This window comes from Felis catus, chromosome B4 (genome assembly GCF_018350175.1).
Source record: "Felis catus isolate Fca126 chromosome B4, F.catus_Fca126_mat1.0, whole genome shotgun sequence".
NCBI lineage: Eukaryota > Metazoa > Chordata > Mammalia > Carnivora > Felidae > Felis > Felis catus.
In genome coordinates this window covers 54,122,424-54,134,793 of record NC_058374.1, presented here as the reverse complement: position 1 = coordinate 54,134,793, position 12,370 = coordinate 54,122,424, and the positions used below count along the sequence as shown (strand labels likewise).

Below are 12,370 nucleotides of genomic sequence, written 5' to 3'. Positions count from 1 at the left end.
CCATATGATCCTGTCAATAGATGCAGAAAATGCATTTGACAAAATACAGCATGGTTTCTTAATAAAAACCCTAAAAAAGTTGGGATAGAAGGAACATACTTAAACATCATAAAAGCCATATATGAAAAGCCCTCAGCGAATATCATCCTCAATGGGGAAAAACTGAGAGCTTTCCCCCTGAGATCAGGAACACGACAGGGATGTCCACTCTCACCACTGTTGTTTAACATAGTGTTGGAAGTCTTAGCATTAGCAATCAGACAACAAAATGAAATAAAATGCATCAAAATCGGCAAAGAAGTCAGACTTTCACTTTTCACAGACCACGTGATACTCTACATAGGAAAACCCAAAAAGACTTCACCAAAAGACTCCTAGAACTGATACATGAATTCAGCAAAGCTGCAGGGTACAAAATCAATGTACAGAAATCAGTTGCATTTCTGTACACCAATAATGAAGCAACAGAAAAAGAAATAAAGAAACTGATCCCACTTACAATTGCACCAAAAATCATAAAATACCTAGGAATAAACCTAACCAAAGATATAAAAGACCTGTATGCTGAAAACTATAGAAAGCTTATGAAGGAATTTGAAGAAGAGACAAAGAAATGGAAAAAGATTTCCTGCTTATGGATTGGAAGAACATTGTTAAAATGTCAATAGTACCCAAAGCAATCTATACATTCAATGCAATGCCAGTCAAAATTGCACCAGCATTCTTCTCAAACCTAGAACAAATGATCTTAAAATTGTTATGGAACCACAAAAGACCCTGAATACCCAAAGTAATATTGAAGAAGAAGACCAAAGCAGGAGGTATCATCACAATCCCAGACTTTACCCTCTACAACAAACGTGTAATCAAGACAGTATGGTATTGGCACAAAAACAGACACATAAACCAATGGAATAGAATAGAGAACCCAGAATTGGACCAAAAAATGTATGGCCAACTAATCTTTTACAAGGCAAGAAAGAGCATCCAATGGAAAAAAGACAGTCTCTTTAGCACATGGTGCTGGGAGAACTGGACAGCAACATGCAGAAGAATGAAACTAGACCACCTTCTTACACCATACACAAAAATAAACTCAAAATGGATGAAAGACCTGAATGTGAGACAGGAAACCATTAAAACCCTAGAGGAAAAAGCAGGGAACAACCTTTTTGACCTCAGCTGCAGCAATTTCTTACTTGACACATCTCCAAAGGCAAGGGAATTAAATTACTAGTAAAAATGAACTATTGGGACCTCATCAAGATAAGAAGCTTTTGCACTGCAAAGGAAACAACCAACAAAACTATAAGGCAACCGACAGAATGGAAAAAGATACTTGCAAATGACATATCGGGTAAAGGGCTAGTATCAAAAATCTATAAAGAACTTACCAAACTTAACACCCCAAAAACAAGAAATCCAGTGAAGAAATGGGCAAAAGACATGAATAGACACTTTTCCAAAGGAGATATCCAAATGGCCAACAGACACATGAAAAGATGCTCGATGTCACTCCTCATCAGGAAAATACAAATCAAAACCACACTCAGATATCACCTCACGCCAGTCAGAGTGGCCAAAATGAACAAATCAGGAGACTATAGATGCTCGAAAGGATGTGGAGAAACGGGAACCCTCTTGCACTGTTGGTGGAAATGCAAACTGGTGCAGCCGCTCTGGAAACCAGTGTGGAGGTTCTTCAAAAAATTAAACATAGATCTACCCTATGGCCCAGCAATAGCACTACTAGGAATTTACCCAAGGGATACAGAGTGCTGATGCATGGGGGCACTTGTACCCCAATGTTTATAGAAGCACTTTCAACAATAACCAAATTATGGAAAGAGCCTAAATGTCCATCGACTGATGAATGGATAAAGATGTGGTTTATATATTCGATGGTTATAAGTTACACCTTCTTTTTCCAATTTACCTTTTGTCTTTGAACTTTGCCTCAGTTTTGGGACACAGAGTTTTGTTTTTTTTTTTCTACTGTGGTTTTAAGGGCTAGGATCATACTGAGCAACACATTCCTGCTTCCTAGATAATTAAAAGTATTTCTACCAGAGTTTTTTTTTTCTAATACTTGTAGTTTCATGTTGTAAATATATGTGTTTGATTAATGTGCATTTATTTTTTATGTAAGGTTAAAGTACTATTGCAGCTATTTTTTTTCTAGATGACCATCCAATTGTTTCCCCATGAATAGAAGATTGTAGAAACAACGTTTTTCCTTTTTTTTCCAGACCTGTGACCAGAGCTCCAGCTGATCATTTTATATCATCTTAGAGAAGCCAGAATGTCACTGAAAATAGTTTTCTTTAGTATTAGGAGAGATTTTAGAAACAACAACAACAAAAAAACCCTGAGTACAAATCCCAGATCTTTTTGTTATTTACTGTATGATTTTGGACAAATTACTTATTCTTTTTGAGTCTTTATTTCTTCATATTTAAGGAAAAAGGAAAAAAAATCCATCTCCTACAGTTGCTAAGAGTATTAAAATGAGATACCATGCTGCCTGATACAACATGAATACAAAGTTCATTAAATGGTGTTTATAATCATTATTATACCGAAAATGACATGTCATCTTTTAGGAATTAATATAGTCAAAGGAAAAAATCAATTCAAGAAATATATTTATGACATCTTACCCATATAATCTGGAGTTATACAACCTGCAAGACCCTCGTTTCCCACAGCTGCTGGTAGACCACTTCATACATGTTTTATCAATCAGAGCCCCAAAATATATAGGAGCTGGAATTCCTCCTGCAACATGAGATGAGAAAAGGTCAATTCAAGGAACATGTTTCAAACATAACTATGTGATATTCCACACTGATACATTTTAGATTAAGTAAAAGTTGAAAATTTTAAAGCACTCTTCCATTGTTTTGACCTAAATTTACTCAATAATTGAGACTGTTAGGAATCTCAAAGGCTCAAATCACATATAATAGCATAGATATCTGTTATCTACCTCACCCGCCACACATAGGGAAGAGAAGATGGAACATTAAACGCATGTACACTCTGTTCTTATGATTCCCAAGTAACTTAAGCCTGACTGGTGAAAAGGAGAATGTTGTGAGTAAAACATGAAAGTTATGTTGGTTCGTACATAATTTTTCTTAGGCAAGGAAAGCTGAGGAATGGGAGTAGAATTATAACTTCACAGGGAAAGGTAAATGTTCTCAACTCAATTACTGCAAAGTCAGGGGAGTCTTGTACGCTATTTTTAGGAAAATTAGAAGGTAGGGGCACCTGGGTGGCTCAATTAGTTGAGCGTCCAGCTCTTGATTTCTGCTCAGATCATGATCTCACAATTCAAGCCCTGTGTCAGGCTCCGCACAGAGTGTAGAGCCTGCTTGGGATTCTCTCTCTCTCTCTCTCTCTCTCTCTCTCTCTCTCTCTCTCTCTCTCTCTGTACCTCCACGGCTCATGCTCAATTTCTCAAAACTAAATAAACAAAACAAAAAATTAGAAGGTAAATGCCAACACTAGCTCTTCCTCCGCAGACAAGCACAGGCTCAGCTTCACAGAATTATAGGCATCTTGGCAGGTTGTCCTTTCTTGGCTTAGAGCTCCCCTTCCACTTTGTTGGTGTCATTAAAGCCCACAATCCTGCATTTTCTCTCCATTGATTGTGCACATTTTTAAAATCTCCTGAAGGAGCATGGGCTGTTCAAGTTAGGGCTGGTGGCTGAATTTTGTTTCTGTTAATGTTCTGATGACAATGATGCCTAGGTGTCTAGTGGTCTGTGCCTAACCCAGGTTTTATTTGTAGTGTACAGTTTTACAGAATGTAAAGCTTTTTAGAAATACATATGCTGCCTTATAGAAGAAGTGCCCATCTATTCCTACTGCTATTTTAATAAACTCTGAGATAAACTCCTAGTTCAAAGGACTAGTAATTTGAATAAAATTTTAGGGACATGCCAGTAGAGATCTATATTGCATATGGTGGAACTGAAGCGGCCATGTTTTTACTTTGTTCTTTTTGTATTTTGATGAGTGGCTGGCAATTTTTATTTTGTTACATAAAAGTGGTAGTGATTCATATTTCACAAATTTTATTAATTCCATTTACTTTTAATTAGTCTCAATTTTCTGAGAGTGAAAAATCGGAGATGACAAAATTCTGGTGTCTGGGCTAAACATATCTCAGGAAAACTGGTACTGAGAAAATGGGTGAAAAATTTGCAGCTTTCCACAAATTACAGCCACCCTTTGAAAAATGAAAAATGCATGCCAATAATTTATTTTCCCCATATAATACCACCAGTCTGACCAAACTGACCAAACTTAATGCATTAAATGTTTTAGGTAACAACCTTGGTCTTAAGTCATTACTAGAAATTTAAAACTTCAAATTATCTATTTTTTGATTATCCTTTTCAGTTTAATGATTCTCTATGGACTCCTCACAATTTACACATATTTTGTATTCAAGAAAATTATTTGTGAAAGTTCACTACTCAGGATGCACTTTTTTTCTCCCCATAAAAGCAGTTAGGTTCTATTGCACCATATATTGGACACATCAAAATAATGTGCTCAATTAGGATGGTAAAATTCCTTGCTTTCTGTTTTATGGCATTAGAATAATTTCCTCTAATCTCAATCTTATTTCAGAATCTAAGGAGGAGTGCTTGCTTCCACATTCTATTTCATCTGCTAGCTTCTATGGCTTAGCTTCTAGGAGTGAGGCATCTCCATCATATGTGGAGGCAGGAAGCTTCTAGGACAGACAGAGCTGTGAGATTAGAGAAGAACAGAAGGAAGGCTGGGTCGAGAACTAAGTGGAATCCTGCAGCACCTCCATCTTCTTCTCTCCATGTGTTTTGTATTTCCTCTTTCTACCTTTAAGGATATGTGGCCTTCTCAAATATACTTCCTGTACAACTTCTCCAATGCAATTAGCCATAGAGTTATGTTTCTTCCTTTTGCTTGCACGGATCCCAGGGACTGGCCCCTCTCGCTTACTTTTCCTTCTGCCATCAGTGGCTGCCTCCAGGCCATGGTCAGTCTTCTACCCCAATCCCTAGAGGAATGGTGCTCTTTTCCTACTTCCCAGGAATAAGCATATTATGTTAATACATCTTACAAAGGGGCTTGCACAGGAGTTAAGTTAGGAGTTGTTGAGCTAGCAAGGGAAATCTGTGTGGTATAAATGGCAAATGACAACAAGGGGAAAAGGGCGATATCCTATATCTTGTACTAATCACCTCATTTGAATATTTAGAACTAGGACTCTAACCTCTGGAGTCTACAGCCCTACTCTTTAACAACATAAAACACTACTTCCTGAGCTTTCTTTCGTTCAGAACACTCCTTTAGTCCCCGATGTTCAGTCCTACCATTTAATTCCCATTTCCTCTCTCATTTTTAACTTCTGATAAAGGTTAGGGTCCCCAGCCTTAGAGAAGAGGGAAAGCAAAAAGTCTGCTCCTGTTGTTTCACACAATCTCAGCCTGACCGGATACCCAGTACTTCCAAGCTGTTTTGGGCATTAACGTCTTTGTGTAGAAGGAAGGCCCTCCACTTTGCCTATGGGAAGTAACATTCCTAATTCTAAAAGTAGAGAAACTTGGGGGATCACTTATCTTTGTGTTAAAAAGAGTGTAAAACAAATATGATGACTCTTTGTTCTAGTTAAACCTTGACGTTAACTAGAATGAACAAATTCTCTTTTAAGTTACTTAGTTTTCCTCTCATTTTTTATTTACAACAAAAATAGAAATTATTTTGAATTGTAACTTCTAAACATTTCTTATAATTGGAAATTAATTATATTCAGTCTGTGAGCTTTGGCATGAAAATTTATATCTTAAATTTTTAATCTCTATATTTAGCATACCTAATGCTCGTATAGTTAGTGAATGGAAACCCACTGCAAGGGATTTCAGCTGAGGTTGAACATTTCTGAAATAAAATAAGGGCAAAGAAACATTAAACATCTCCAAAATACCAAACCAAGTTCAATACTTAAACATTTCTTGGGGCTCCTGGGTGGCTCAGTGAGTTAAGCATCTGACTCTTGATTTCAGCTCAGGTCGTGACCCCAGGGTCATGAGATCAAGCCCCGCATCAGGCTCCATGGTGAGAATGGAGCCTGCTTAAGATTCTTCCCCTCCCTCCCTCCATCTCTCTCTCTGCCCCTATTTACTCTTTCATAAACAAACAAACAAACAAACAAACAAACACTCAGTGGCATTGTTCTTCATGTTCAAATGAAAACCCTCAAGTGAATGGCTGACATTTCAAGTTGTCTTTCAGTTGTTTTAAAACGGGAACATATGAGTGATAATAATTATTATTCTCTTATTTTTCAATATGTTGAGATTTCAAGACAGTTTAGCATTTTCACAATTGATCCTTTGAAATCCTATCAGTTTGTGATTGAAACAGACTATTATGCCTACAAAGAAACAGATCTCCTGTGACCCATTCAGTTGACACAGTTCACGTGATACAGCAGATGCTTTTATTGAGGTCTTGGTGTGAGGAGAAGAACTCTTTTACCATCTTATTTCTGCCGTTTCTGCTAAAAGCAAAGTTCACTAATATGATTCATAAACGATGGAATATAACCAGGAGGGTCAAAAAAGATACCTGTGTATTCTAGTGTCTAATGTATGTAAATGGCATTTTAAAGGGAGCAAGCACATTTTCTCCTCTCTTTTAGAAATTAACTCACTATTCCATTTAGAAATTTCTTTCCACCATTCCATTTTTCTGTGTCCAATGAGATGATGACACTACCATACCTGTGATAGCCTAATACATTTCAAGTGAAATGAATTATCCAGCAGTAATGGTAGGATAGGGAGGAGTTGACTGTTTCTATGGAACATTTCTATGGAAATACTTGATTAACTAATACAAAGGTGTTTTTTTTTAACTGTTTGGATGACTGTATTTGTTCATAGAGATAAGCAGACTTAGTCATTCAACAGATGTCTAAGTGTCTTCTATGACATTCCATGCTAGTTCTTATTCTTGAATAAGGAGATAATGGTGGTTCATATTGAATAAGTGACTTGGAGAAATCATGTAACCTCTCTTAGTATCAGTTTCCATATTCCTGAGTCCCTGGGTTCCTACATGGTTTAGTTCATTCTTTAATCACACCCAGTCTCTTGTTCTTACAGCACTCAAACTCTTCCATTATATCCCTTGTTACCAGGAAAATCTTTAGATCATATGTTCTTAGGAAATTTTTCACTTTCTTGTTCTAACAAAGCCTGGCTTCCCCCTGATGGTTCTCTTTCAATGCAACTCTTTCAAGTGGGGGCTGTTTTTCTCCCACAGCCTGCAGTCTCACTGGGCCTCAAGAATAGATGTCCTTCTTGCATTTTCCTTTCCTTGTTTTTTTACTACCTGCAGACCCTAGTGCCTCCTCTGAAAGACCTTTAACTTCCCTCAAGTACTGTGCCATTCTAATATATCATTCTCTAACTTACTGGCTGAAATATCTATGGACTAGCACAACACTCCCCGCCCCCGCATCATTCCTTGGCAATTTTAGTACTAGGCTGTGATTTTTTCCCAAAACTGTATCTGCCACTCTTCCTAGTTATTTTAATAATCCATGTAAACCATCCTCTCAAAGCTCTGGCCTACATGTTTCTTGACCTCTTCACCCATTTGGGGTTATCTCACCCACTGCATGGTCATGCCAGTCAGTACATACTCCCTAATTATCAGCTTTGAGCTCCCTTCTTCATAACACCTCTTAACTTCACTGTATCCACTAAACCAACTCCAACAAAGTTCAGATCCACAGGGCTCTTCAGGACCTTGCCACCCTCCACCTTGTCCCCACCCATCTCCATTTTCACCGCCTAATTTCTTACCTACCATGTTCTCTCATTATCATCCTTCCTTTCATATACCTTAAACTTTCATGTCCCTCTCATCCGTTATTGTCCCAGGCAAGCAAAAATGCTTTCATCCAAACCCTACCTTTTTCATTCGACCCCTCCAGAGCTGTGCTGAGTTGAGGAAATCATTCAAACATTCTGACTAAGCTCATTTTAAATTCATAAGTACAACCCCCCAGGGCCTCTGGTACAATTCTACTGTATTTTACTAGCCCACTTTCCCAGTTTATTCTCCCAACCTTAAAGATTACTAGTTCCCACTTTCTGATCTCATTTCAAGCTACTTCTTTTTCCTCCTCTCTCTTAGTTGTTTACCTTGCATTTTATTTAGCAGAAAAAGTAGAAGCAATCAGAACAGACTTTCAATACCCTTGTATGAGTAAAGCTAAACATGTAACTCTTTTTTTTTTTTACTCACATAGAAGACATTCCTTTCTGTTATAGAATAAACTCCATGCACTTGTTCATATCCCCTTTCACCTTCCCCTGTCATGTTCCCTTTCTTTCCTGTACCATCAATTTCCTTAAACTCTACGGGATAATTCTCATCAGTACACAAGCATGCTATAATATCTAACATAAACAGAAATCTTGACACCACACCCTTGCTAGCTTACCACATTTCTTCTCTGCTTCTTTATATAACATTACTAATATGAAGGATTTTCCCTGAGTATTTGCACTTCCCCTTCTTGCATTTCCTCTTAGTTCTTTGCAAAACAGCCCTTCTTTCCTCCCATCTTTATGCATTACTTTTGTTAAATCTAGTGACAAGTACATAATGAAATCCAACAATTACTTCCTAATCTTTAACTGCCATGACACACTTTCTTGGTTTCTCTCCAACCTCATGGAATCTCTTTCCTAGTTTCCCTAATGGATTCTCCTCCTATTCTTGGTTTATGAGATTAGAGTGCCTGGGTCTTGGTTCTAGAATCTTATTTCTATCTGTATTCAATCTTTAGAAGGTCTCAACATTACCAAGATTGTAAATAACATCTGTGTGTTATTCATTCCAAATTTAATGTCTCCAGCTCCAATATTTCATCAATAGGCATCTCAGACTTACAGGGATAGAACAAATTCTTGCTTATCCACTATCTTCAACTACCCTTCCTTAGTCTGCCTCAGTTTGTTGAAAGTACCACCATCTTCTCAGAGCTGAGCCAGAACCTTGAGATCATCCTTAAATTTTTCTTCTTACATGCCACATTCAATCCATCAGCAAATACTATTGACTTGGTTTTAAAAACAGATCAAAGACAAACTGATATCACTTTCTAATTCCTTTGCCATCACTATCCTCAATCAAATTCCCATCCTGTGAAGAACTATCAAAGCCTTCCATTCTCCCTGATTCCATCCTTGAGTCCCAAAAACTTGATCTCCACACAACAGCCAGAGTCATCTTACAATTGGATAAGTCAGGTGTATAATTTTAATGCCTAATGGCTCTGCTGGCTTCTTAATACAATTAGAATAAACTCAAAAGTTGTTACTGTGACCCACAGGGTATGTTTTATCTGGACCATGCTCTTCACTTGTACCCAGATCAGCATAGCTTATACCCTCATTTTTTATTGTGCTCTCTTATCAAGTGAATTCCAATGCACAATATTTGAATTATTATCATTTATTTGTCCCACTTCTATATTCTTAGTCTGAGTTATTTTTCTTCCTAGTGCTTAATACTTCTATTTTACATATTTACTTGCTTATTTATTGTTTCTTCTTTTATACCCATCCAGTCTTTCACCCTCACTGGAAGCTAGTAAAAGAGGAGCCTTTATCACTTATGTTCATAGTTCTGTCTCAGCTCCTAGAATTGTGTCTGACACACAAAATGAATATAATGAATGAGTGAATATAATCATTCCTGCTTAGTCTAGTTTTAATAATAGCCTTATGATGTAAGCATTGGAAAATCATTAATAGACTGAAGTTCATATTTTTATTCTACAGTCTGCTTCACAAAAGTTTTCTTTCATTAAAATTAAAGGCTGGTGAGAGATCAGTAAATGTTTTTGATGGTAATGTTTATCTTAACCACTTAATAAGGTAAAATATAAATGTCATCAATGATGAAACAGTGTTCTCTAAAACCCTCTATTCACTCTGCAAAGATTTTAAATTAAAAAGCTAAGACTTAGGGGCACCTGGGTGGCTCAGTCGGTTAAGTACCCGACTTCAGCTCAGGTCATGATCTCATGGTTCATGGGTTAGAGCCCCACATCAGGCTCTGTGCTGACAGCTCAGCGCCTGGAGCCTGCTTCAGATTCTGTGTCTTCCTCTCTCTCTGCCCCTCCCCCTGCTCTCTCTCTCTCTGCAAAATAAATAAACATTTAAAAAAATTAAAAAACAAAGCACTAAAACATTTTTTTAAAAGCTAAGACTTAGATAAAGCTAATGCAGAAGTAGTTTTTTTTTCTGATAATTAATGTGTAATTTGGCAAATATGGAAGAGTTCTGTTTTTGAGTGGACATTTTATATTAAGGTGGAGACATAGCTGTAGAATAAATTAGCATAAATAATTTAACAAGATTTGGGGTAAGAATAAAATTTAAACAATTATAGATTCTGTCTACTCATGTATATTCATTTTAACACAACTTATCACATTTGTTTTCTTTCCCTTCCATGTCATGTTGTTGGCTGACAGTGAACTTGTGGTTAACTACCTAGGTCCTAAAAGTATAATTTGGATGTTAACCCAGGTTACCATATTTACACCTGTATATTTTTGAGATATGCATACAAGTTTTAATATGTTTTCAGTTTTAGGTAACTGAACAATTAACTTCATCAACATGGTCTGTGTGATCTTCTCCCTTCCTAACTCTCCAATCTTATCTTATGTCATAGCCCTCTCACTCAGTATGTTCCAACCAACTCAAACACTCCAGTTCTTTCTGGTCTTGAAGAGTTGGCACTGATGTTCTTTTTCTATAAAGTTCTTCATTTGGCTAATGTTAACCTATTCTTTAGACTTTAGGATTCAATGTTGCTTTTTTTTGAGAAGTCTCTGAGTCCTCTTCTCACTGCTCCTCGCTTCAATCCTCAATTAGGTTTTCCTCTTTATTTTCTTTAATGTTGTTCTTTTTCCTTACTAGTACTAATGACAGTTTCTAATTATGTATTTATTTTTAAACTTATTTTTCTTACATCATTATTTCCTGTAATATTCTAATGTGTATCTGTTTTATTCACCATGGAATATTCTTCAAGCATGGTGTAAGTATTAGTCTAATGATTGAAAAAAGGAATGAATTCTGCTCATATATTTTTTTCTTATCTATGAGGGTAATTGAGAGACCAAGTCAAAAGCAATTTTGAGGGTTTATGAAAACTTTAGAATATTGTAGATGGTTTACATTACACAGTCTGGCTCCCAAATGTTTTCTTTCAATTAAATCAATGGTTGATTCACTCTGACAGGCTTATCCTGGTGTAAGGCATCTCAAAATTAGAAGTTCTTTTAGAATCACAACATGGATTTTTTTTTTCAGAATTGAAGATTTTCAGTCACTCCATGTCACAAAATTCTTCATAAGAGGAGAAAATATGAAATCTTTTTATCATTCATTATGGCATTGGAGTATCACAATAATCCTAAGAAAATGCATTCTTAGAAAATTAAAATGTAACAAAATATAAATTCATGTTCCTAATATATTATGGAAAATATGTACATTATTAGGTGTGTTTATTGTCTAAATATACATTAAAGTGCTTTTAAAAAGTCATACTTACTTAAAAACCAGCATGATAGTTGGGGTGCTTCCCAATGAAGAGAAAAAATAGTTCAAGACTTGCACCAGTACATAAATATAAAATTTTTTTGTACAATGATTGTCTCTTGGGCATTCACCCAAATTCACTGAATTATTTTTGTTCTGGACACCAGTTACTTCCACACAACTACAGTTATAAAACACCTAAAAAATAGTTGTTGAGATATTACAGAATATATTTGTAAATTATGACTGGGTTATAAATCATTTCATTATAGCTAAAGAAGTCTCACCCATCAAGCTAAAATGTTTAGTTTTTAAAACATACAGTTGTTTAATAGATGAAAGGCAAAATTGTTTCCTCTATTACTCTAGAAAAAAAGCAATTCACTATTAACATTTAACTCATTCCTAATTTAAAAATCAGAAAAGAATAGAAAAATTAATGTTTGAAACTCTGTAAATAATTTCTCATTAATAAAAATTCTTTTAAATAATTTTCTCCCAGTCACTTTTACTTTCTATAAAACATCTAGTTACTCTCCTTAACAATCCTACTAAGTGTCAGAAACATCTTCTGGGGAGAGGCTACTCAGAGAATCCAGAAAATATAGTTTTGTGGGGGGGCAAAACCTGGAGCTACCCATTAGAATTGGGGCAGAATCTAGGGGAATAGGAACTATGCAGGCATACTGGAACTACTTTGTACAGCAAACACAACATCCAAGAACATAATAACAGAT

General features: G+C 36.2%; 1 protein-coding gene across 5 annotated transcripts in view; it reads right to left on the bottom strand.

Moving 5' to 3' along the window:
- LOC101088850 (solute carrier organic anion transporter family member 1B3) overlaps positions 1–12,370 on the bottom strand; it is a 79,557-nt gene that overhangs the window by 7,400 nt on the left and 59,787 nt on the right. For 3 of the 5 annotated variants that reach the window (XM_019834642.2, XM_045061485.1, XM_045061486.1), the window contains 3 exons: positions 11,647–11,831; positions 5,870–5,934; positions 2,661–2,778 (listed from right to left, as the gene is read on the bottom strand). In XM_019834642.2, coding sequence (XP_019690201.1) covers positions 2,661–2,778; positions 5,870–5,934; positions 11,647–11,831 — 368 coding nt within the window. Of the gene's footprint in view, positions 1–2,660; positions 2,779–5,869; positions 5,935–11,213; positions 11,439–11,646; positions 11,832–12,370 lie in introns of those variants that run through there. The other 2 variants (XR_006600578.1, XM_045061487.1) reach the window with 2 other exon arrangements.